The 27,220-nt window shown below is 39.1% G+C and overlaps 1 protein-coding gene across 2 annotated transcripts in view; it reads left to right on the plus strand.

The window, feature by feature from the left end:
• The window catches only part of DIP2A (disco interacting protein 2 homolog A), a 116,237-nt gene that overhangs the window by 16,514 nt on the left and 72,503 nt on the right, over window positions 1–27,220 (plus strand). For both annotated transcript variants that reach the window (XM_030454403.1, XM_030454405.1), the window contains exon 2: window positions 18,119–18,190. In XM_030454403.1, the coding sequence (XP_030310263.1) occupies window positions 18,119–18,190 (72 nt within the window). The remainder of the gene's footprint in view (window positions 1–18,118; window positions 18,191–27,220) is intronic.

Genomic DNA, 27,220 nt, shown 5'->3' on the forward strand with positions numbered 1-27,220 from the left:
TACATTGATATAAGCCAATTATGCAAACAACTTAAACATGATTCAGGGTGTCAGTGTAAAAATGCTAGGGCCTGTAATTATTTAATCTCAAAAACCTGAAGTTTTCATGCACACTCATTTGGTTTAACGTCAAAGGATAAAGCAAGCAGCCCTCTGACATTCTAATCTTTGTTCCTAAACATGGTTTTGCTAGAGTGGGTCTAGACTTAAGCAGTGTAATGTGCTACTGTTAAACACAGCCTTGTGATTACCTGAAAGAAATGGTGACTAAAGTTTGCCAAGGCTTTTGGAGGTAAATGTCAAAACCTATTGCTTTGAACTAGGACAGTTTCGCTGCTGATTAGTTTCCCCTGTGGAAACTTATGTTCAAATCTTCTAAGTTTAAGTGCAAGATACTGAGTAAAAAGCAATTCATCAGTAGATAGGTTTGTTCTGCAGATACCTGGAAACTATTTAAATACAGGTTTTACAAGGTGAAACCAGATCCAGGTGTTATCTCTGAAGATATCAGCTTACATGCAGGCAGTGCCATCCGTTTCTTTCTTTCTTTCATTAATTTTAAGTTATTTTATAGTCCTGCTTTCTGTCCCTCTCCCAGTCCCCAGCATTCAGCAGGTTGTTGCTGCTTCATCAGATTCTGATCAGCAGTGAGAGGCACCATTGAGGATCTCAGTGGCACATTTGAAATCAATCCACACTCCAGCTAAATCTGAATTTAGGATCAGGTGGTTTTTCATATCATAACATGTATAAACAAATCCATATTTTCTATTTGATGAGGGAATAGTTAGAACACGTGGTGCCAGACTAGTTACCCCTTCCCAAGTGCCCCTGGTCTGTACTCCCAACCATCCCCTTCCTGTTCAAGTTTTCCTGAATTTTGAAGCCTGTTTGATTTTGGCAGAAGAATTAAAAAGCAAAATGCAAACCTGTTCAATATTTTGTTCATTGAACAATGTTTCTTCAGTACACTGGATGAGTCAGAAGTCTTGCTGGAAAATAGATGCGATCATGTAGATTTTCCCAGTACTTGCAATCAAGGGACTACATTGGGCTGGATGGACAAGTCTGGTATTTTCAGCTTCCATATTTGTCTTTGTAACTCTAATGTTTGTCTAAACTTGCGTTTTGGATAGTCAGACTTTTTATGTTGATATGGGGTAGTGTTGAATACGAGGTTGGGTTTTCTTTCTCAGAACTGGAATCTGAGAGTGAAATGTGTGAGGCTTCACTGTTGTGGCATCACCTATGTGAACTTTAGCAAGTTCATAGATGAGTACAGTTTTAAAGAAATTGCTTGCATTCTTTTTCTTTTAATAAGGAGATTCCAAGTGATTAAGTGATTCATAATCACTTAATAGCAATCACTCTTAAGGAGCTGTGGAGTAAAGCTGGTAGTAATGGAAGGGCTTAATGAAAATGTAACTGCTGTTAAGCTGCAGCACTTTGGTATTTCACCAGTGGGTGAAGGCAGCATAGCCCCTTGCTGCTTGGTGTTTCCTCTTGTGTTCCAGACCATGGGATGCTCTCCTGTACATTATCTATGAGAGTCAGCAGACCTCTCCATGAGCCAGGTCAGATCATTCACTGCAATGAAAACTACATCTCCCCACCCATCAGAACTGAGATCTAACAGCTTGCTGGTGCCAAAAAAAAGGGTTTATTACCTTGAACAGAAAACTTCCCTGGCACCAAGCAAGTGGGTGTGGCTGTCTGATAACTGGACAGATAAGTGACTTGATCAAATGTGCCTTGGGATCACGTGAGCACAATAGCTGGCATACAGGATGCTGAAGGGGTTGGGAGTCATAAGCAGAGCTACATCTTTCAGCAGCAGTAATCTATTGAATTAACCTAGGTGTTTGTTGCATGAACAGACTTGGAGAAATTAATCTGTTTTCTTTAATTCTGTTTTTTAATCCTATTTCCCTTGGTATCCTTTGTCCATGACTCAGGAACTTTTCTGCCAACTACACCTGTTCTCTCCTTAGTATTGTCTGCTGCCTTTGGGGGCCTACACCTGCCTGTTTCTGCTGTGGAAACTGCAGGTGTATCTTGAGAGGAGGTCTAACATCTTCTGAGAGAGATTTTGTTTTCCAGGCATTACATTGTTCTCTTTCTGCTAATCAACAGTGGTTGAATGCACCCTTCTTTCTGACCTGAAGCCAGACTTTCTCTGTGTGAGGTTTGTATTGGTGGCTCTGCAGGAAGAAGATATTGTGGTTTTGCAAAACAAGATCTGACAATGCAGAGAACTGTCTTAAGTAGTTGTTATTCTCTCCAACCCAATTTAGAAAGAACTGTTTCCCAGACTTGAGAAAGTAAGAAGCTGACCACCAAGAAGCCAGAGACTTAATTTGGCAGGTTGTTATAGGTAGAGCAATTTTATTTTGCATATTTGTATTTGGAGGCAGGTAAGGTGGTAATGCTATGACTGCTAGAAGAATGGATGAGTTAATCTCCTAGGCTCAGAGGCAGAAACATCAAAAATTCTTCACAATATTAGCCACTGAGACTAAAAGAAAAATAAGTATATCAAGGACAAAGGAACCCTGATAAATATTGGAATGTGATTATATCAAAATCCCATGTTTCCCAAATAATTTGTGAAAGGCAGAAGTACTTAAAGGGATTCCCTGTTGAGCAGAGGAAGGGATAGAATAATAAAATCATAGAATCTTTAATGTTGGAAGAGACCCTTGGGATTGTTGAGTCCAACCATCATCCCTGCTCTACAAAGTTCTCCCCTTAACCCTATCCCCCAACACCACATCAAAACGAGTCCTAAGCACACCCCAGGAATGGGGACTCAGCCACCTTCCTGGGAAGCCTATTCCAGTGCCTGAAGATGTTGTATGATTTTTTCCATCTGTGGCTGAGAATGTTAAGCCATGTCCACTGGAGTGAGAAAACTTTAAATCAAAATTTGAGGGCAGTCTGCATGCAAGAGCCCTTTAAAAAGTGGGAAAGAGGCTAGTGGAAAAGATTACTCAACTGTTTAGGTAGCTTAGGGTGGTATATACAGGGAGACTGAGAGGCAATGCATTTAAATGAAGCAGGAGAGATCTTGCTGTCTGTAAGAAGAAAGATTAGGATTGGCCTTTGCACTGTGAGTGCAATCAGAATGATGGCAAAGGGAAGATTTCTGTGGAATAGGGGCAGCTAATTAAGACCTATATAACAGCCTTGAAGGGTTAAGGTGACTAACTAGAACTACAATAAGAGAACCCTGGCTTGCATGCCTTAATAACCATTAATCCTGGAAGAGAATCATGGAGAGGAGCCTTGAGAGATAACAAAGAAAACATTGTGCCACAAGGCATGAGGTCAGCAGAACTCAAAGAAGACAAAAGAGGGCAGGGGGAGATGGAGACCACTGACTCAAGAAACACCCCTTCTGCAATCAGAACTACTCCTCACTGATCATGCACCTTGATTTAAAAGGACACTCTTGCTTTTAAACACAAGCAAGGAGTACAATTACCAATCAGACTGGTGGTGATAAGTTACTAACCAGTAAGTGTAAAAAGAGGCCGATCTTGGTTCTTGTGAAATGGGATAAATAGGCCACAGGTTTTTGTATGGGTGTGACACCTTTGTGGATTTACCCCCTAGCACTTCTTTCTACACAGAACTGGAATAAAGGAATACCCTGTACTCAGGGTGAAAGAACCCCATTTTGGGACCACAAAAATTCCGAGAGAGGCAGTGCAGTCTCTGTTCTGATTCTCAAGATCTAATAGCAAACACAATTACAGCAGAATAAAATTTTTGGTAGTTGAAATTTTCTTGATTCAGGGAATTTTTGAGTTTTCTAGAATTAGTCTTTTAGCTGCTGCTCACATTGCAACCAAGTGAAGGCTGATTCTTGTCTGTTAATTTATATATATATATATAATGTGTGACTACCTAGAGAAAAGTAATTATATGCTAGATTCCCTGTGATATCAGTAACTTATTCCTAGAAGGAGTAACATTTTCAAAGTTTGCTCTGAGAAAAAATTTCAAGGTGTTAACAGCTGATTTAGTTTTTGATGACAATCACTTCTATATATTAATGATTTAGTGGAGTGTTGGAGTAGCAGAGACTGGAAAGAAGAAACTGGTACATGGCTTTAAGTGGCTTGTAAATGAGTAAACAAAGATAACAATGCCAGACTATTGTGGGTTACTCCTCCCTCCCCAGTTTTGATTACTGGGTTGACTAATTGAGCTGACAATCTATTCATTACTCTCCCAAAGTTTTGTTTTGTTTTTACTATTTAATGCACTCATTTGCAGTTTCCAAAAGTGGACTGAATTCCACTGAACATTTTTCTCTAATATAGAAATAACTCAAATCAAATTAAAATTAAGAATAGTTCTCTTGAATCAGAATTTGCACACTATTTGAGTAGTAAATGTTTGTTCAGGGATAGCCAAGTAGTCTGTTGGGATGTTGAGGTAAATTGCCTGGAGTCTGCCCTTGTCATTCTGAAGTCTATGCATTAGTAGATTTGATTTATAAAAATTATAAAATAATGGTGAAAAAGCCTTTTCATTTCATTAATGTAAATCCTTGGGTATAGGTGTTGTTAAATTAGTAACAGTGTTACCACATTTGTTAAAATGAGTTAAGTAATGGAATGAAAAGAAGGCAGGTGAAGTTGTCTGGTCTGCTCTTCATATTACTTTACAGAATGATGACCAAGTATAAGTTTTCAGTCAGTCTTATATAAGAAACTAAGTCTTCACTCAGTAATTAGGATGGAATTGATCTAAGCCCATGGCAGTGGTTCAGAATAGGGTGGGGTAAAATGATGGATATAGCAACCCATTGGGCCAATTTATTCCAACGAAGTTTTAAGTGCTGTTTGTGGAGGATTGCTGACCTCTTGTGCTGCCTCTTGTGGTCACTTCTAAGTGAAATGTTTGAAAGAAAATTTGGAAAGAAAAAGTTCTTTTTCAGTAGGTGGTGTGTTCAGTGTATGCAATGGTTTAAATAGTGATACAATCCTATTCAGTGATTTATCCACAGATGTAGATTTTTAAATAACTTAAAAAATGAAAGACATGGACTTCCGAAAAGACAAGATACAAGTTGTGCATGATTTACATAAGTTGTGCATAGTTGAAGAACTTTTATGGTGATTAGGAATCAGGAGCTAAGTCTAAGCTTTTGTCCCTTGGTTTTTGAATCTTCAGTTTTTCATACAAAAAATGTTACAAAGAGTGCTATAAGTTTGGCAACTGGTATATTTTGGTCAATTAGATTAAAGATGTTTTTTTGTCCATCCAGTTGATGGTGATGTTCATCAGAAAGGAGATTTTTTTTTCCTCCTAGTCTAGTAACTAAGGGTATTTTACTGCTAAAAGAGCATTTTTCAAACACATTACAGCCTTAGATTATGGGTACCACTGAAGTTCTGGAAATATGGGGGTTTTTGTTTTGCTGCTCCAGTTGTTTCACTTTTTCTCCCTAACCTAGCCAGGATGATGCCATTGACCTTCTTGGGCACCTTGGTACACTGCTGGGTAATATTCAGTTTATTTTCAGATTCGAGAACACTTGGAATGAAAGCAGCAACTTCCTGTGGAGGAACTGCTTTTCCTAGTAAAGGCAGCAAACTGATGGCTCCTGCCTGGTCATATGGGTTGAGCCAAGTTGTCTGGGAGACCAAGCAATCAACTTGTCCCTAACCAAAGGGAAGTTGGGTGGGGTGGGATGGGATGGTCTTGGTCCTTACTAGTGGCCTTCTTTGCAGAAAGTTGTCAGGAGGCAATCTGTTTCAGTTTTGTGAGCACTCAGTTACTGCCTTTGAACAGATGCATCATCTGTGCTGTGTGATAAAGCACTGCTCTTGTGCATGAGTAATCAGGAAAGGCCTTCACAAACCGTGTTCTTGGATTTTTCAAGTCCTACATTCAGGCAGATACCTTATATTTGATCTTTTATAGGCTCCTAATGTCATCTTGATACTTAAAGAGGTAGTGCTGAAACTAGAAATAAATGTAAGTTTAGGCACCGTAGGGCCCACTGCTGGGGCCTCTCAAACTTCTAAACTCTGAAGTGTTCTGGTCCTAATAGGGATTGATGGGTTTTTTCTCCTGTTATGAGAGGCTGTTTGTGTGCACCAGCTGGCTTGCTTTTTTGCATGCTCCCGTGAATAATTCAGCTTTTTTCTTTTTTTTTTTCAGTGTAGTTTATCATTTTGTAGTTCAGCCAGGAATTTTGAATCACTTCATCTGTTTCTTTGTGATCACATTAGATGATTTATATGGATAAAGTCTTCTTATGAGACCTAATTTCCTAGAAAAATTACATTGTATTATGTTATTTTGTAGCTTTACCAGGGATACCAACTAAGAGGTGTTTTTTAAAAAATTTACACTACCTTTTACTTTTAGTAAATTGAATCATCTGCACTCATAGTAAAACTTGATGCAGAAGCCACCCCCAAGCCAGTTGTTTTAAGATCAACTTTAAATCTCTTTTGTCCTTTCCTCTAAAGCATGGTTTGACAATGCATGAGAAGGTGTGGTAACCATGTGTCAGGAAAGTAATAAAACCTGAAACTGAGACCTAAAAATCCACTGAAAAAGTTCCATAGTTTACAGATTGACATAACTTGAGCTGTGAATGTGGTAGGCATTGCTGGTTACATGACTTCTCTTTGTGTATTTTGAATGTGTTCTGTGAATTATGAATATTGGTTTGTGAGTTTGGGGATATTTCTGGTGGGTTTTTAAAAGATTCTCATGGTCTTATTCATGAGTTGGAACTTCCCATGGTTGTGGACTTCAGGATCAGCCTGTTTCCATCTTCACTATTGTTCATCATCCTTAAATGGCATCTTTGCTGTGATCCACTGGGCTTTGTGGTTGCTACCAAAGTATGGATATGAACTTTTTGGAACTAGGAAATTTGAAAGCTCACTTGCTTGCAAAACATTGGAGGCTGATGGAGTAACCTTGGGTATTAGTGGAAACAAAACAAACAAACAAACAAACCCCCCAAAACCCCCCAATCCCCCCCCAAAAACAACAAAAAACCCCCAGCAAAACCCCCCAGCCAAATATTGGCACTGACATCCAAAAAAGCACACCATAAAAATAAAGCTTTGTACAAAATGTAGCATTTTTTGGTCTGAAATACCATTTTTCTCATTAATCACTGGGCCTTACACGAGTGTGTGGAGGATGTGAAATGGAAAAATAAAAGGCTCTTTGGATGAGAAAGGGAATTACAAGAAGGCATTACAATAAGGCATTTATTACCAAGTTAAATATGAATCTTAGTTTGTGGCTGGATGTCTTAAATGAATTATACAGAGGAAATCCTATCCAGCAAGTTAATTTTCTTGTCTTCATAACATTATTGGAGAGAAATGTGCTACTTAAAGTTGATACAAAATTATAGGAAGTTGGGTTTTTTCCTTATGGTCCCCCAGCTCTAAATCTGATTGTTTCTGTATTTCCCTCTTTGGGGGCCATTTTCATGGAGTCTTTTGTGGTAACCAGTGAATAGGGTTTGATCTGAGAATGTTCCTGGATGCGATGGCCTGAGAGATTTTCAGTGCAGGTGAGCAAAGGGAAGAGAAGTCTCTTCATAGCCAGCAGCAGAGCATCTTCCCCTCCCTACCCACTCCATACTTTTGGTTAAAATGACTTAGTTCAGACACTCATTTCTGACCTAACTCATAATAGTTGAATACCATATTATTCTTCTCTCAAATTATACCCTTGCTTCATCTAGGAAGTGAAAAGCCATAAGTCTAAGTGTTTTAATCTCGAGTACCCCAAGATTTTTGTTATTTTGGAATACCATTTTCTTAATAGTGCTTAAAAGGAGGACGCATTAAATGTGTACAACTTTGTTTTAAAAGCTTTTAGTTTCTATATTTTTTCAAAATAGTTTTAAACTCTATCAGAATATTTTTGAGCTTGAACTTTAAAATATGCTGTTCCTTGAGCTGCCTGACCACTCCTAGTCTGTTGGGGTTTTTGTTTCAACTTCTTTTGTTGGCTTTTGTGGGAAGCAGACGGTACATTCCCTATGTACCAGATGATTTCCACCTCTTCCCCCCATGCACAGAGCTTCCCCCAGCTTGTTCCAGGGGATAGCAACATTCATGATTTACATAATAATAAGGTAGGGAAGCTGCATCTGGTTGTATAAATTCTGTTTATAACCTCTGGATGAAGATTCTAATCAACCTTACAGAACACATCAGTTGAGTGTTTCTAAAACTGTTTTCATACTTAAAAATGCCTGATGTTATGAAGCTGCCAGGGGTATTATATTTTGAAGCTTGTCTCTGCCAAAGTAAGTTCAAAACCATAATTCAACTTGAACTTAATGAAAATGTTTCTCCATTTGTCTTCTGGTGCAATAATAGGTAAGAGTATGTTTCATTAAAAAGAAATGTCTCACATTATGTGAAAAAGGACTAGTTTTTAAGTAGTTGTACAAGCAGGATTGAGGGTCAGACTTTTATACCTGCAGATGTATGTAAAGCTGGCATCTGACAGTCTGTTTCTGTATTCTGCAGAGAGCCCTAATGGGATGGAAAGGAAGTGGTGGGATTTTGAGCTTTTCCTGTCTCCCTGTGGAGTGAGAGTAAGCAGCATAAGAACAATTCCTTAATTAGGCTAGCTGAGTATGGAAATTTGCCAGTTTACTTTTGTGATCCAGTTATTTAACCTTCTTTTACCCTGTCAAATGCTGACTCCTGGCAGATGAAGCAATAACAGTTTCAAGCCAGCCAGCTCAATATTGAAAAAGGAGGAGTGGCCCTTTTGTCTTTCAGCATACATGCAGTTCAGAAGTGTGGATTTGTGCAGAGCAGAACAGCCTGAGATGCGGAGACTTTTCTCACCCTCTCTACACTGCATGCTTCATTCACCTTGCCTTTTTTTTAATTTTTAAAATATGTGTTGCCTTTGTGTAGGAACTGCTTTGAAACTTCGAGGTGAAAAGGTGGTACCTAAGTGGGTTAAAATGGAATCTTCTAAGTCTAACATTAGCATTGCTTTGCCAATAGCAAAAATCTGAAGGGCTTGATCAGGCTGAATTTAGCTTTAGATAAAGTACACCAGCAAGTAATGGTATTGCTAAATACATAGTTCTGTTGTGTAATTTCACACAAAGTAAAAAATGTCATTTTCTGCTATAACATAGTGATAAAATGACATCCCTTTCTGTCATTAAGGTACATGCAACTAGTTAATATTTGTCTTTTTTCTATAAGTTGCTGTTTCAGTGATTTAATTATGTATACGAAGGTTTAAAGAAACTACATTTAAGTAGTCATGTGTCTCCACATTACAAGTTTTACCTGCAGACAAATTTTGTGCTTTGATAACTTAAGTTCTGTCAGAGGGATGAAAGCCCTGTAAATTAGGAATCACCAGTAACATACATTTTCACTTAAGTTGTGCTAAACTTGTAATACTGCTTAAAAAGCATCTCAGATGTCTAAAATACAACCTTCAAAACAGAATTTTTTATAGGTTAGTCAAACACATCACAGTTTTAAATTATCAGGTATCACTTATTTCCATTTTAAGCAGACTTGTAGAATATGAAAGATTATAATAAAGATATCGTCACACTTCACTTAGCTCACCATATGGAAACTAAATTAAAGCATCAATCAAGAGCCCTTACTTCAGAAAATAGCAATGATTCAGGACAAAGGGATACTTTGCAAATTTAAAGACATAAGTAAGGGTTCTTTTCTGGGTATTAAAGCTTCACCTGCTTCTCATGAGGTTACAGTTTTCTATATTTTTCAAAGACATCATGAACATAAGCTTAGCTGTGGCTGAAATGCTGTGCTGAAGAATGAGTCTTAAAGTGAAGGTATGTTTTATAGAGGAGGAAGAAAAGTGGGACTTCTCACTAGAAACTGAATACCAGAATGGACTTCAGATTACATGGCAAGTTAAAAGTGTTTCTTTATAGTCCAGGTTGCAAAGGGTGGCCTTTATAGCAGAGCAAACAACTAGAAACAGATGTACTCAGCACTATTAACCAGAAAAGAAACCCCAAACCACTGTGTTTAGCAGTACAACTAATCTGGATACAGTCACTTATTTGAGTACAAATTTTAGCTATTATGGCAATACAGCTTGTAATACAGTTTTGATAAAAGAATCAAATGTTAAGATTGAGAAGGGAAAAATGAGTTGCTAAAAATACAGAACCAAGGCTACTCAATGGACTGCTTATTTCCAGACAGTTGTGAGATGTCCTGCTACTTTATTAATGTGCTGTTGATTAATAATTCCACTATGAGGGACAGAATGCAATGGCAAACTTCTGTTTTGCCCCAGAAAAAATGCTGGTTTCTCTGTGGGCAGAAAAAGGAGGGGGCAAAAAAGCCACCATAGTTTACAGAAGAACTATGTTGATATGGATCCAGTTTGGAACCAGTTGGTTTAATAAGTACACCAGTTTCCACATAGGGATAAATGGTAGTTACAGAAGAATTTTATTTTTTCTTTTCCAGAACACTATGATTATCAGATTTAAACAGCACAGGCCATATCTCAGGGCTGGCAACAGGTCTTGTCTTCTGCATCATTCAGAGGTCCAAAATGCATTCTTTAATTGCAAGTAATGATTTTCATCCTCTAGTTCCTGGATCACATGTTGATCAGTTTGGCTTTTGCTTGATTTATACAAAAAAAAGTATGGTACCTGGGAGAAGAATGTGTAGCAGGAACCAAAGCTTGTAATGGGTACTAATAATAGGTACTAGTAGTAGGTTAGGGGCATTGAGCAGCAGAATCTGTTCATAGTCCAGCTTGAAGCTCACAGGTGTTTATATGTAAAAAATGCTTCCCTAAACTACTTCCAGTTTTCTATAGAGCATTTCATTTCTGAAATATTTTCTTAACCTCCCAACTTTATTTTCCGGTATTTCTACAGTTCCTCTGTAAGGATTTGTATTTTGATCTGTGGTTCATCTTCAGGAGCTTTTCTCAAAGTCGTGTTTCAGTTTTGAACTGCTTGCAGCTGTCAGGTTCCATGTTCACAGAGGACACATCTGCAACCTTGGAAGGGATCACTAAGTGTTGGCTTGTTAGTGTATTTAAAACATGAGTGTAAATGTGGTGTTCTGGAAGAGTCCACAAAGCTATGTGGATAATAAGATTTTGGTTATTATTTTTTTCAAGCCAGTAAAATCTCAGTCAACTTTGTCAGCAGTCCTCTTCAGTCTTAGCAAGGACTGTGACCTCTTGCTTTCCCTCCTTTGCTGGATAGTGTGGTAACTTCTTACCTGTGTGGCACATACTCATGCACATGAGATCATAATCTTCTAAGTCTAGGGTTAGTTCTTTCATCTACAAGTTTACCAGTCCCAGGGTGAAGGCTTAACATTTCTTTAGTGCTGTTGATGCAGTGGACTTGCATGCACAAGGGTTGTATGCAGGGCGATGGTCCATCAAACCCCATTAGGGTTTGCACTTCTGTTGATTTCACCTTCTTTGAAACCAAGTGTTAGACTTTGGAAACATTTTCCTGATGATGAACAGCTTTATCCTACTGTCATACTTTCTCCATTTTCAATCTTGCACATGCAGATTACTGTTAGCAATGGCTTTCTGAAGCCTCTACTTATCTACTGTAAATGCTGAAAAGATAAATGTTGTGTTCCTCAGAGTGTGGACTTTTTTTTCTTTTTTACAGTTTCTGCTGTTGTCCTCCAAGCTATGTTTGAGAGAATGGCATCCTTGAGATTTTGTAATCAAGATTGTTTTTCAGATGGTCTTGTCAATATTACTCTTTAGATGCACCCATTACTTGTATTACTGTATTGGTTTATAGCCTTTTGAGTAGTAAGCATCCTTAAGGAACTTTCTTCCTGTTGATGTATGGTATGATTTCTCGCTGGTACTTTCTGAGGCTCTATCAAGAATGCTTAAGCTTGCAAAGCACATGCATGAGATGATTCAGAAGCTCATGATCAGTCTTCACGCTTTAACAGCTGTAGTTTCAGAGCTTTATCCTGTTAGGACAGGAGATGAACCATCCACTGGTGGTTCTATTGTCATCAGCCTTTGTAGTGGTGAGGTTTCTTTTCCTGTGTGCTTCCATTATCAGCAATTTCATCAGGACTGGTTGGCACATGATTTACTTGGGAGGACAATTAACATGACAAACAGAAGTGTTTCTTCTGCTGGCTGCATAGGTCAGTGTTCTTCAGCACTGTTTTATGATTCCCCAGCTGTTAACCAAACATTACTGGCTTTCCATACAGTTAACTTTCTTAATTTTTCTTAGAAGTGCCTTGATTATTTTTGTTTTTGCAGTGGACAGAAATCCTGGATGCCAAAGTAATTATTTATTTCACAAGAATGATGCGAATTAGGATTTGGGGAGTTGTTTCACTTAACAAAAATATTTTCCAAGCATGTCTAAGACATAGAATCAGAAAAGATGACTGCTGAATAAGTTCTTCCGACTCCACCAACTCTTCAAATACAATGACAAGCTGTCTCCAGAAGCACTGGAGATTTACTTTTTTTTTTTTTTCCACAGGTGACTTCCGAGTTATGTTTTGGCTGGCAACTTGCCTGCTTTTCTAAACCATCTGAAAAACACTTCTCCAGACTGAAGCCAGTATTCACACCCTTGACTTACACTTTATATTTAAGGGGACTGGAAGTATTTCTGCAGTGATTTGTCAATAGTTGCTATATCTGAGACTGTGGATGTGCTCACGAGTGACCAAAGAGTGTGGGTCCATACACTGCTTTCAGTGCTTCATAGAGCTCTCTGTGGTCACCTGTAACTGCTCATAGTTCAGTCTTTTCTGCTAAGTTTATCCACCAGTTGTTCTGGATGTCTCAAAGTTTCTGTTGGAGCTCACTGCATGCAAGAGGAAAGGCTGCTTTTCTTACATAGCAAGATGGCTGAGCAAGGTGTGCTTGGTGAGCAGTTCTCTTCTTTTTCAACAGTTCTTGGATCTCCTGGTTGTTTTCATCAAACCAATCTTTGTTTTTCTTTGAGGAGAACCCTAGGGATTCTTCAGAGGACTACAGGATGCTATTTTTAATATGTTGCCAAGGTGCTTCAGGAGAGGGATCTAGAGGCTGATCTAAAAGTCCAGCTTGAAGGTTTACCTGGACGCTCTCTCTCACTGTATCTTTTTGAAGATCATTAACTTTGAGCCTCCTCCTTGGGATGCCATCCCTCTTAGGTTTGGGATTAAAGTAGAGGGTAAGTTTACATTGTACAAGGTGGTGGTCTCTATGACATTCTGCATGAGGCATTGCTTGGGTATGACAGACATCACCAACATTTCTCTGGTGCACCAAGACATAGTCAGTGAGGTACCAGAGCTTGGACTGAGGATGCATCCAGGTTGTCTTCAGGTTGTCTTTCTCTTGGAAGATAGTGTTGGTGATGGTGAGCTGCTGCTCAGCACTTAACTCAAGCAGGAGGCATCCATTGTCATTACAGTTTCCAACACCATACTTGCCTAGTACTCCTTTCCAACCTTCGTAGTTCTTTCTTTCTCTGGTGTTGGAGTCACCAAGGATTATGATCTTACACCTGCAGGAACCTTTTGGGTGAGGCAGCGCAGGTTGATGTAGGATTTTACTTTTTCTGCATAGTCAGCTTGGAGGGTCAGGGCATATATACTGAAGAGAGTAACATGTTGCTTGCTGTGTAGTGGGAGGTGTAAGGAAATAATGCAATGGGAATGACCCATCGGCAGATTTTCAAGTTTGGAGGCAATGGAGTTTTTAATCATGAAGCCATCTCCTGAGAGGTGTCTTTTGTTTTGCAGTTTGCCTGACCAATAGAGTGTGTAGCCAGCACCATGTTCTTTAGGACTGCCTTCCTCATGAAGATGAACTTCACCAAGAGTTCCATGTCCATGTTAAGTCGTGACAGTTTGTGGGCAGTCAGAGCAGAACGATGCTCAGGACGGTCAGTGTCTGCTGTATCAAGCATGGTTCTGATGTTCCAACATGCAAGTGTCAATCTGAACACACCTTTAGAGGCAGGTGTGTGGCTTTGTCTCTTTGTCTTTTTCGACTGCATCAGAAGAAGCCATTGACCATGGGGAGCCAACCAGGTAAGGGGTGGAGATGAGTTTTGGTCAGGCCACCTTCTCTAGGCCCCTCTCCATGAGGAGCAAGCAGTGCTCTCCTTGAAAAAGGCAGCTTGGTCACTCAGGATGCTGCTCAACAAGACTGTCATCTCCTGGCTCAGTCTCGAGTGACCAGTGTCCTAAGCCTCCTGCATGCAAGGTTGGGTCTGCAGCTTCCAGTGCCCCTTTCCCCTGAAGTTTTGTCCCTCTCCTGTCCCTGCAGGGGCTTTACAAGTGTGGGTTTATCCCTTGAGCCTGTGCTGTGGCTTTTGTAGGTGAGGGGCAGCGTGCATGGAACTGGCCCCACCCTTTACTCCTGAGGTTCATCTGCCAGGGCGCAGCAAGCTGGGACAGTGACAGGGAAGTCCCCAGGACACAGGTTTAGTTAGAGTGTCCTTCTTTCAGGTGGATGGCCTTACAGGGCTACACAAGCTCCATGTGCCTGGGTTTGGAGTTGTTCTTCTCCTGGGATGGTTGCCTGAAGGCTGCTGAGCCCATCCTGACCACTTTGTCTGACCCTTCAGTTGTGACCTCTCTGGCATGGGAAACCCTACTGGAGGCATCTGCCACCTCCAGCAGAGTTCCCAACCTCACAAGGGGACACAAGCTCCCACCCCATGACAAGGGGGTGCCCGGGGAGGGACTGGAGGATACCAAGTGAAGATTTTGCAGTGTGAGGGTTTTGCGGTGCCATGAAGAATGGCAGCTGCATTTAGACCATAAAGCATGTGCTTGCTTCCTGTTCATGTCTTTTTGAAACGCTTTACTCAGTGTTCAGCACCTATTTTTCAGAATTGCAGATAAAGTAGTTGAAATTTTTGAACCCAGCAGTTGGGTATCTAATGAAAAATGGTTAACAAAAGCCCCATAAAATGCAGGTAATATTTAGTTAGTTAGTTTGACATGAGGATTGTTAGCTATAGTGCTAACACTGTGAAAGAAAAAACATGCATATGTAGATTTGGGATAAGTGCAGATTCTTTGTGCACTAATTAAGAAATTAATTTTTATAGGTCATTTTACAAAACGCTATCACTTTCATCTCTGTCTACATTAATTTTCTTGGAGTGTATTGTAAAATATGTCAGGTATTTCAGGTGGAGAACTAACAGCTCATCCCAGTGTCTTTTTATCCAGGCTTCCCAGCTGGTTTGCTGAGACTGAGAAACCTCATATTGCTTTTGTGTGATATAATAACTGGGGAGAAAGTGAGGCTAAATGACAGCAGCTGTGGCCCCGCCACACCAGATGTGTCTGAGTGGCTCTTTTTGGAAGAGGTGAGAGCTGACAAAGAACCCCAAATGATGGGTTAATCCCACTGAGGCCGAGGGGGTGGGGAATCCCACCCCCAGGCTGTTGAGAAAGGAACAAAGAGAAGCTTTGCCAGGCAGCAGAGTCCACTTGCTGCTGGTGCAGCAGAAGTCAGCAGAGATGCTCTTGACTGTACTTTTCTTAACCTGACTCGAGAAAAATTCCTCAAGTCAGCCCTCCAGCAAAATCAAAGAATTCCCAAATGCAGCAAGAAGCCACAGTTTCACAGACTGAGGTTTGAATGAGACTCTTTTCAGCCTTTGATCTGCTGCATCCACGGCATAACTTCTCAGTTGGGCAAAACCTGGCAAATCTGATCTGCACAGATATTTGATTTAAGGATTACTTGAATAATTTATGGAGCTGTGAGAATTCCTGTCCTCACTGAAGCTACGGTATGGCAGTTTTGTGTTACATGCAGTGTTTGTCACTTAAATACTTTGCTGAGATTGCTTTAGTCTTCCAAATTACTTGCATTTGAGAGAATATGTTCTTCTTGCTGGTGCTTCTTGTCTGGGTTGCTTGTTTCAGGGCTTTTTCCCCCTCTGTAGCTGAAAATTGTGCTTTTTTTTTTTTGGTATTCATTTTCTTTTTTCGTAAAAGTGACTTGAAGTGTAATTTGTCATTTTGATCAGCTATTCCTAGTCACACAAATCTGCTCAGGTAATTGGTTTGTGTTTTGATTTCACCCCGTTTTGGTATATTAAATAATGTGTGTGTTTGTATATGTATATACATATATATAGATAGTATTTCTCTGTATTTCTTCTGCAAAAAAAAAAAAAAAAATTCTTCTCAGGAAAAATTATGACCAGAGCACTTCTGTCTTGTGTCTAAATTTGATATGAAATATTTGCAAAGGTTTATGAGTAAAAACTGACAAGTGTTGGGTTGCAGTTTGAAATACCTGCAATGATTGAAGCACTCCAGGATTTGCATTTTTTTTTCTTCTCTTTGAACATTATCTTCAAGTTCTCATTGCTTGATTTGGTGTACTGTAATTTTAAATTACATTTCTGTCAGCAGTATCCTCTGATGTAGGAGGGAGAGGGATGTTTGAAGAAAAATGCATTTAGAACACATATTGCTATGGACAGCATTAAATAAAAACTCAGACTCAACCCTTATGTACTACAGCAAATTCCTAAGGAATATTTTAAAAAACAGACTTAGGACTTTTCTGAGTAATATTGGACTGAGGAGAAGGGATTCTTGCCTCTAACCAAGCCTTGCCTCCTTTATGAGTAAATTAAAAATAACTGTTACTAGTAACATAATCTTTTAATTTTACAGACTCACTTCCAAAGGGAATGAAGCCCATGTAAATTATCCTCTGTCTTTCTTGTACTGTCCACATAACTCTTGGTTCTGCTGATAGCCCTTCAAAAACTTTGGTAAGGATAAATACAATACCCAGCAAAGCCCCAGGTCTGATGACATGAGCCAGCAGTGTGTCCAGAAAGACAACTTCTTTGTAGTTTGCTTTAGTACACACTTTCACCAATATTTTGCTGGAAGAGTGTGCTTCAAACAAAGATCTAAATGTAAAATGCTACTTTTGTGTCCTGTTTAACAAAAATTATCTGCCTCCATTTCTACTCGAGTATGTTTTCAAAAATATCATCAAATACTTTTAATATCTTTAGTCCTGGTGATATTTCATGCTGTTACGATGCATTTGGTTCAAGGCCAGGTTGGATGGAGCTTTGAGCTCCATGGAACTTGGTGGGAGGTGTCCCTCCCCAGTGCAGGGAGGTTGTAACCAGATACCCTTCAAGGTCCCTACCAGCCCTTTCTGTGATTTGCTGGGTATGGAGGGATAAAAGTCCAGTTTGTTACTGGAACTGCATAGTATCTCACTGTCTTAAAGCAAGTGTGAATTTTGGGAGTGGTTTCAAGTTATTTGAGATCAGTGTTTTCATGTCTGTGCTGTAATCTAGAAATGGACGAAGGTCTTAGATTTGGGGTGTATGGTTTTGGGTTTTTTAGTTTTTATTTTCATACTAAGTTTGCTGCTTGTTTTGCATGAAGCCACCTTGTGGTAGGGTAAATACAGATTCTGAAATGTGGAAGAAACTTATTTCAGGTTTCTACAGAAGTTTTTCTTTTATTCTAGTCTGCCTAAAAACACATGGAATTGGCAGTATAGCTTTAAAACAGGGCATTGCATGACAACTGTAAGTAAAAACTATGGCTAAAAGAAAATTATCACCCCCTGGGACTTGAAAGCTGAGATGGATGTGGTTGCTGCACAGTGCAGAGAGGACAACAAGGTCTGGAGTTTGAAAGGAACTCCAGAGGGTTTGCTGGAGGATGTTCTCTCAAGCCCTGGTATGTTGAGCATTTCTGCTGACCCAGAAGGGTGCAGGGCCAGGCTGTTAAGCTTCATTGTCTTCCACTACTGTGTGAATCTTTTATGCTGCATTCTGCATTATGGTAAATACCTCCAGAACCAGGCTAAAAACAGCTTCTGCAGACAAACCCACTATTCTTTCAAAAATATAAACCCACTAGACCTCCAAGACCCTCGTTTTCATATGTGCTCAGATAGTACTGCAGGAGTGGTATTTGTCTATGAATTTCTCTGACATGCCCAGGTCTTTGTTGCTAATGTGACTGATTTAAAGTTACTGAGTTTAACCATAAGTATCATGAAAACAAGAACATTTCTTTAAAAACTGTTCAAAATAATACGTATTTATTATTCTTCTCTCTAGGAGACATCACTCAGAAAGGATATGAAAAGAAAAGGGCAAAGCTGTTAGCACGGTACATACCACTAATTCAAGGTAAGAGACTGCATTTAAGTTGTGTGTGCTAAAGCTGTAAAAATATGTAATGGAAAAGTTGTCATTAAATAGAAAAGATAAGTTAGTAGTGTTTAGCTGGCATGGCATCTACCTAGTACTGGAAAATGACTATTATGTTTTTGTCAGTAAATGTCCCTTTGAGAACTGCATCCAAGACAAGATCACTTATTTTTAGAAGTTTTTAAAGTTAAGTTGTTCCTGAAAGCAATTTGGCCAGTTTGATTAAATGGTCAGCACTCTCATTCTTTCATGTGCTTTTTCAGACATGCCCTTTACCTCCCCCCCTACTCCAGTTTCTTCAAAATACTAACTTTTTATTATTTATAATCTGTTACTTCTTAAGCTGGTTATTACCAGATTTTATATTCAGTGGCAGGAAGCTAAATTCCCAACATCTTTTATTTATTTTTATACTACTACACTTAAATCACTTGGTGTTAAAGCTGTTGACTTTTGGTCTTGTATATAAACCTAGGCCAGTTTTTCCATAAATGAGAGGATGACTGAGATGAGTGGAACTGACAATCAAACACTGTAGATAGCCAAGAGAAAAAGAGTAACAGGAATTATTTTACAATGTTAGTGTTATGCTTTCAGAAAAGAGAACAGAGGGATTAATGCTATGATTTTTTATCTTGTTTTGGTTCTGATATTCACAGAAATTACTGATTTGAAACAGGAATGGGTGTCTCCTCTTTTTGTGCAAATAGTTGAACAAGATTATAGTCTCTTGCTTTTGAAATCTCAAGACTTGGTGCCTGTGTCACTTCCCAGCAGGAGAGACAAAAATTTTAGTCTCATGAGTTCTGCCAAGTTGTGGTGTTTTAGAAAGAAAATGCACAAGGCATATTTGGAGTTGAAGAGTTAGAACATCACCTGGTGTTTCATCATGGGGTTTCTTGGCACGGGTTTGTTACTGGGTTTATGGTGCTTTTAAGAACAGCAGGGTAGTTTTTCCCTCAGCAAACTTTGGATTTTTTTGAGAAACATTGCAGTCAACAGCAAGCTCTAGCTTCACCTGCCACAGCTGCTTCTCCTTACACCAGTTTACTCTAAGGAATTGTCTCACTTTCCTGTTCAAAATACTTGTCCTCCAACTCAGCTTAGTTAAAGATTTTGAGATTGTGTAGTAGAAAGCTAAGTCTTTGGATATCTGTCTTTTATTTTACTCTCTCATAACTATTGATTTACTCTACTTTCTCTGCTTTCTATTGATAGGGCTTTTTATGTTGTTTTTTTGTCTTGTTTTTTGTTTGGGTTTTTTTCTCTCTTAATCTTTACACTGAAAGGCAGCTTGATTACAGATCTGAGCTCAAGTGTATCTTAGGAAAGTACAGCACTTTTAATGACCAGTTTTAAAGCTGGGATGCAACGTAGAGCACCTTTGTTCCCCTTTTCTGCATGAATACTGATGTCACTGTGGCTTATCCTACATCTTGGGATCTTAGGAGTAACACTGACTCCTGTGATGTGTTTCCAGGGCTGTTTAAGTTCAATTGTCTGCTGTAGAAGCCTCCTGTTATACCTGAAAATTTTCCAAGAGTGTTTGTAATATCCTATATAATAGCCTGCTTATTAAAGAATTCTCTCAGCTGAAGCAGTTTATAAAATACAGAACTGACTTATGTGGCCTTAAAAAAAAAAAAAATGTTAATGGCACTTTTAAAGAATTGAAGAATTGTTTTTCTGAAGCTTCTCTTACCAAGCAGAGGTGTCCAGGAGTGTCTCTTCCAGAAGTTATTTAATATTATCTAGGTTGACACCTTAACATCCTGGACAATAACTGTCAGAAAGCATGTCCTAAGAAAATGGCAGTGCAATTGAGCTGCCTTCTGGTTTATCTGTCATCTGATGTTAGGCTCAAATAAGGTCCCTTTAGTTTTCCAGGTGTTTAAAAATTTTCCCCTGTTCATCCAGTTTTCCCTAATTATCTTAAGCAGTGCTCAATAATTAGAGGATTCTGTGCTTTGTCCTACTTGTTTGATACCACTATTACTAAGAAATACTGAATTACCTGATTTCTCTACAACTTCTGCCTGACATTGCAGTAAGATGCTGAGAATCTAGCTTTAATATGCAGAAATAATGAAACTTGGGCAAAAAGACAAAGTTTGCTAAAAACCCTGAGCTAGCTGTTTATTTCAGCTTCCTGACATCTGTTCCATTAACCCAGTTCTGGCTTGAAATTTTGTTAATTGACACAGCTTCAGCATGGCTGAGATTAATGTGTGGGAGTCCCAGTGGCTTTGAGCCTGCAGTGATATTTTTTTTTTCTCCTATCATTAAAAATTTGATTGCAGGATTTTTTTTGTAACATCCTTTGCTCAGTTGCATTCCTGATAGGATTTGTTAAATTCTTGGTTACCCCTCAAGTTTCTGCAGACTGGTTAGACACCACTATTTTAGATTTGAAGAGTTTTTAGTCTGCAATTTGACCATCTCCAGCACCAGTAAATCATAGCTTTCTAAAGCTGATTTGTCCATAATTTCTTTTCCCTTTACATGAATTGTCTTTTCTTAAGACAGCTGACCAAGTAATTTTAATTTCTCACGTTCTTCAAGCTTACTTGAATTTCACAAAAACTGATGTCTTTTTCATAATGCATTGGTAGCTCTACTTGTTCTCTTACAAAACTTTTGATGATAGTGCTGTTCTGCTGATTTGTAAGGTTTAAGCTAAATGTAGAGTGGGCAGTGAAACTGCTGAGTAAGAAACAGGATTCCTGGTGAGAAGCAAGAAAGTAGAAAAAGGAAGCGAGAAAAATATTTGAAATTAAAGCTTTGATTACTGTAAGTTTATGAAATATGAAATTAGCAGAGAACTTGAGCTAGGCCTGCATGTTGGTGTGGTGTTTGTAAAGAAGGAAAAAGCAGTGGCACACATTTGGAAGCATCTGTGGAAGGAAATGGCTTAAACTGGGAGGAGAGGGTGCCCATTCTGTGAGTCTGCTGTAGGATCCCTTATTTAGATTTGAATGTGGGCAGAGTGATTCTTCTGTCTTGTTGGAAGCTAGAAACAGATATCTGTAATCATAACACTGATTTACATGGGAAGTTGATAGTATCTTCTTTTAACAAATATTGATGAATCAACTAGTTGTGTGATCTTTGTGTTTCAAAAAACACTCATATACTGGCAAGATTTGGATTTTGAAAGTGTAACTTTTTCTACAGAATTGGAGAAGTCTGTACAGGTGACAGAGGAGCAAACAACAAAACAGAGATGCACATGAGTTGCCCCTGTACTCAGCGCTGGTGAGGCCACAACTCAAGTCCTGTGTCCAGTTCTGGGCCCCTCAGTTTAGGAAGGATATTGAGGTCCTGGAGCAGGTCCAAAGGAGGGCAACCAGACTGGTGAAGGGACTCGAGCACAGATCCTGTGAGGAGAGGTTGAGGGAGCTGGGGCTGTTCAGTCTGGAGAAGAGGAGGCTTAGGGGAGACCTCATCACTCTCTACAACTCCCTGAAAGGAGGTTGGAGCCAGGTGGGGGTTGGTCTCTTTTGCCAAACGACTTTCAACAAGACAAGAGGGCATGGTCTTAAGTTGTGCCAGGGGAAGTTTAGGTTAGATATTAGAAAGAATTTCTTTACAGAGTGGGTGATCAGATACTGGAATGGACTGCCTACTGAAGTGGTGGATTCTCCGTGTCTGGAGATATTTAAAAAGAGACTGGATGTGGCACTCAGTGCCATGGTCTAGCAACCGCAACGGTGGTTCAAGGGTTGGACTTGATGATCTCTGAGGTCCCTTCCAACCCAGCCAATTCTATGATTCTATGATCAGTAGCTGCCACATAAAAAAGCTAATCATGTGGGAACTACTCTTTCAATGCCAAGTAAAAAAACTTTGTATTAAGTTTCTACTTCAGTGTGTACCTGAATCTGTGGGGAACCAAATCATTATGCAGACAGTGTTAAATAAACCCACAGGGAGCTTAGTGAATAGAAAAAGACAAGTGGCTGCAAAGCATATTTTCAATTAACATTAAAATTAAGTAGAACATGTTAGTATTCAGGAGTCACATTCCTGTAGGCTTTCCTTTGCATTCTAAAATTCTAAACCTGCAGTTATGATGAGTTAGTGGAAAAATTAGATTTCACTTAGGAACCATGAAACTATGTTGTTACAGGGAAATGCTAATTAAAATGTGCTATCTTGCACTAATCTAATCAGGTGCACTGTGCAAAAGTAAAAGCAAAAGTAATAGCAAGGTTTAATAGTAATCAGTTAGTATCAGTTTCCTCAGTCAACCTCTACATTCAACTTTCATATAAACCTCTGTGGAAATAATAAATTGTACATGTAGTAGCATGCCTGGCATGCTGCTAAGTGAAGCTTCTGAGGGAGCAGGCACAGTGCAAAAATCCATGTTGAATGTGGGTAGAGCTTGGGTGTAAAAAGGTTCAGAAATAACATTCTAAAATGAGCAGTGTCTGCAGTGAATTTGGTAACTTGCATCCTGTCCTGATGGAGAGTAAATATTGTATACTCTCTTCTCTGTTTTCTTCCTTGTAGCCAACCTTCACTGTAATTTTTCTGATGGGTTTTAGGAGACACTTGATACCTAAAGAAACTGTTTCTTCCTAGACTCAATTTAAATTGCCACTTGTGGGGTGTATCTTGAAGTGAGATACCAGAGGTGATGGCAACTCCAAAAGCCTACTATAGGCAAACTCAGTGCTATGCTTGGGTGATCAGGTAACTTCTACCTACCTGTGAAGTTACATTTGTCATGGAAGGGTTAAAAAATTCAGGTCAGGAAGTGTAATGCCATGAGCTGATTGTTGAATGGTAAATAAAAAAAATTTATTCTCTGCACTCTAATGTTGGTAACTCGAGATTTCTTCTTAGGGGTTGCCATGCCATAACATGAATTCTGCTTGCAATCCAGACACTTGAAACCATTTCAAAGCTAATTTAACCACAAAGGAAGATGTAATACAAACCTCAGAGGTTCTGACACCAACCAGTTCAGTCACTTGAAGGTAGTCTGCCTTCCCTGTGGGAGCTATGCTAGAACCATCCTTTGCTATTGTGGTGATTTCCTGCTCACTTACCAGCTATTTCTTTAAAGAAATGAATATTTTCTGTAGTTTTAAAAGCTTGGAGAGTGTAGCTCTGTTATAGGTGTAATATATATAGAAGAAATTCAGCTACACTGTTTTTTAATATGTATCTATATAAAATTTAAAATATATTTTATGCTATATATTTATATGTATAAACAAAAATAAAACCAACAGCTGTATAGTGCTATATAAATTATTTTATAGCTACTTGTTTTCTTCCCAGCTCTATGCTTTTGGTTGAGAAAACTCAGTGCTAGCATTTGAGGCCATCTATCACTTTGTAGTGGAGCTGTCAAATGCCAGTGGCATCAGACCAGTGCCTTGAGCACCTGTATTCCATTGGGACACATCTGTGCTGGTACTGGTTTTGCAGATTTCACTGTACTCATTCCTAAACTCAAGGAGCAATTCCTAGCCAAGACACCTCAGGGTCATCAGGGATTGGATGCCCAGCTTTTCTGGGGAACAGAAGATGTATGTAAGCTTTTCTCTGTCTGTTTTTCTTGCCATTTTTGAGAAGAGTTAGAATAAATTCCAAGATTATTCTCTGAGAAAGTCCAAGACAGTGCTTGGTGTGGTAACTAGAACCAACCTGGGAGAGCTCTGATGGGAAAAGATGATTTCAGAGATTCCATCAAGTTTAGAAGTACTTAAACATACATAGGTACTTCAAAAACAAATTGTCTGTCAGAAGAACCTGCTAGGATCTGGTGATCTTAAAGATTCAAGAACACTTCCAAGCCAAAGCAGAAGTGAGATAAAATCAATCATGAAAAATACAATGGTTGATTTCCATCTAATCCTGAGGTGACAGGAGACACCTCTGTTGACTCTAAGGTAATTGCTTCAGCTTGAGGCCACACTTCTGCAGTCAGTAGTGGATCTGTACTGAATCATCCAATGACACAAACTTGTTCTGCATCACTTACATGATTGCAATTAGCCACAGCACACAAAAGCACACAATGGTCTGTTCCTGTTAGCTTTCTCATGGCCATCTCGTTTGGTAGATGTTAAAAACAGATTTGGTGATACAAGAGGAAACAATCAGTGCCAAATTAAAATTCCCCATTTCATACCTACTGCTTCTGATGGTCTCTTCAGCCAATTGGTTTCACATCCAAGTTCCACATGTCTGTCTGCATCTTGGGCAAATCAATTTTTAAGATTATTGCTTTTATAGATCCATTGTGAAAGAAAATATGAGTGGTGCATTCAGCTGCATCTGCTGCTTACCTGTGATGATATAGCAAATATAAAGAAAAGAAGAAAAATAAGGGATATGTAAATACTGAACCAGACATACTTCTGCTTTATAAACTTGAGAAAACACACATTTTTCATTTCCCTCCGAGGGCTCTTATTTACAGGACATAGTGTGTTTTTCAGCTATCAATACCAGTCCAGATAAAAGCTAGTTTTGAGAACTCTTGCCTAAGTGAAATCTGGCAAAAAGTATGACCTACAAAACCCAAGGGGCTTAAGTCAAGCTCCTTGTATTACTGTTAAATAAATTTATAAATAAAGTAATAACAAAAAGCTGTTACCATGAGAAACTTTCCATCTCTTACATTGAGAGGTTAATATCAGCTTACTGTCCTGGAGTTTTCCTCTGGTGGATTAAATTTAAGAGACTTGCATGTCTCCAGTGTAATATTTCATAAAGTAATAGTATAGCTAGTGGGAACAAAAATCTCTGAAATGATTGTAATTTAAAAAGAAATTATTTCTAATAGTCAGGATTTAAAAAAAAAAAAAGGGGGAGTGGATGGGAGGAGGACTGGGGGAAAGGGGAAACATGAGCCAAAAGACCCTGTATTGCAGCCAGTCACAGATCATTTTATTGAGTTGAAAAGCAGTGCTAAATACTGTATTTTATTAATATCAAGTAACCTGAGCATGTAGCTGCTTTTAACACAGCAAAACCTTGCCTCTGAGTATGGTGAGAATTCAGCAGTATCAGTTAAGTCAGTTTCTCATAGTGCCTTAATTTGAGGCCAGTTAACTTATACAAAGACATCTTTCACTTCTATTACTAATGCTATCTTATGTTTAACTTGGAGAATAATTAAGATCAATTAGTGTTAAAGGAAACAAGCTGATCATATTTTTTTATTAAAACACATGATTCTTCTTATTCTCTCAAAGATGTCTTAAAGAGGAGCTATTTCATAACTAAACCAGAAATGCTGTACAGTCAATATCCTTTACTGACATTTACAATCTCAAGAGCTTCTGTTCTCTGCTGCATCAACATTTTCATGGGTGAGGGCTTTTTATAGGACGTTTGAAATTGTAAAGCACAGCACATATCACTTGTGGTAGTATTGCTTGCAAGCTCTTTAATACAAGTAGGTTTTGCCAACAGAGAGGTTTTGTAAGCAGAGAAGTGTTTTACCAGCTGCTGTGTCTGGTGAAAGAGAAGTAGCTGCAAATGCACAGGAATTAGGTAATAAAGGAATTATATCTGAAACCAAGGAGTTTTTTCCTCCTCCTTGTGTTGACTTTGTCCCAGCTAGTACTGGTGCTAATAAAAGGTTCTGTATTTCTGCATAAACTTGGATATGATTTGGTTTGAGGTTTTCTCTGCTCTGGTTTTATCACTTAAGGCTTTCCTTTGTTTTGGTCATTAAAAGACCCTCACAAAACGTTATAAAAACATGTAAGGTGTTACTTCTTTTTCTCATGTTGTTATTCTTGAAAACAAATCAGCTGACTGTAGCCTCAAAACATAAACCCCCCTTGCTTTTGTCTATATGCAGGCAGATCAGGGGATGAATTTACTTTTTAGTATAAACAGCATTATGTAAGCTGGATGGCTGCCCCAAAGTATCATCTTGCAAAACTCCTGAAAATATTTTTAGAAGGGTGTGGTCATGGCAAAAAGGGGTTAGGTAGTTAGGAGCTGAGAGGTTTGACAAAGGCCATATCAAAAAGAAACCTCCAGACAGTAATACCAGCCAACCTTTATAGATCATTTAGTTTTCCCCTTTGCTTAAACCTAGCGCTGGTAATTGCATCCTGGCAGCTCCTTGAGTGCTGTATAAAGAAAAAAGAAAAGCAACAATAAAATCAGTGTCTTTCCATTTGATGTGTTGTGCTGAGTAAGAGATTGGGGTTGGGTATTAGCTGAGAGGCTTCCTCTCTGAACATATTAGAAAGAATTTCTTTACGGAGAGGGTGATCAGACACTGGAATGGGCTGCCCAGGGAAGTAGTGGATTCTCCATCCCTGGAGATATTTAAAAAGAGACTGGATGTGGCACTCAGTGCCATGGGCTGGTAATTGCAGCAGTAGTGGATCAAGGGTTGGACTTGATGATCTCTGAGGTCCCTTCCAACCCAGCCAATTCTATGATTCTATGTGCAGGAGCTACTTCATCCTCCCTGTGTTAATTTATTTCTGCTGGAATTCCCTCTGGAGTGGTTGAGATACAAGACTGGAAGGGGAGATGGTCTCATGTGGGTGTTTCTGGCTCTTGCCTGTACTACAAGTCCCTGTTCTCCATCATCTCCTAGGCAGTCCTGTGTCTTCAGTTCAGGATGCCTGGAAGAGGCTTTTAGGGTAAAAAAAAAATACAGACAGGATGGGGAGCCCTGCTGATTCTTGCTTACTGTCTGTTGTTGTTCTGTGGGGTTCTCTGGCACTTTTTGTCTCCATCTTCTGGTGCAATTCCGTGGCTACATGCTACCATGGATGTGCTGGCTTGCAGCTTCTTTTTCCAACAGTTTAAGCTGTAACTCCTCTTTCCAACCTTACTGGTGCCTGCATGAACTCTTGACTGTTGCTTCATCTCCAATATATCACAAGACCATGCTCAGATACATTGTGAGAACTTTGAACCTTTAAGCCCAGGTGTCAAGTCATCACGTAGCCCTCTCTGATACTTCTTAGTCTGTGTCTTGCAGTCCACAGTAACTTTTATAATGTCTTATACCCT

The sequence above is a fragment of the Calypte anna genome, chromosome 7 (assembly GCF_003957555.1).
Source record: "Calypte anna isolate BGI_N300 chromosome 7, bCalAnn1_v1.p, whole genome shotgun sequence".
Classification (NCBI taxonomy): domain Eukaryota; kingdom Metazoa; phylum Chordata; class Aves; order Apodiformes; family Trochilidae; genus Calypte; species Calypte anna.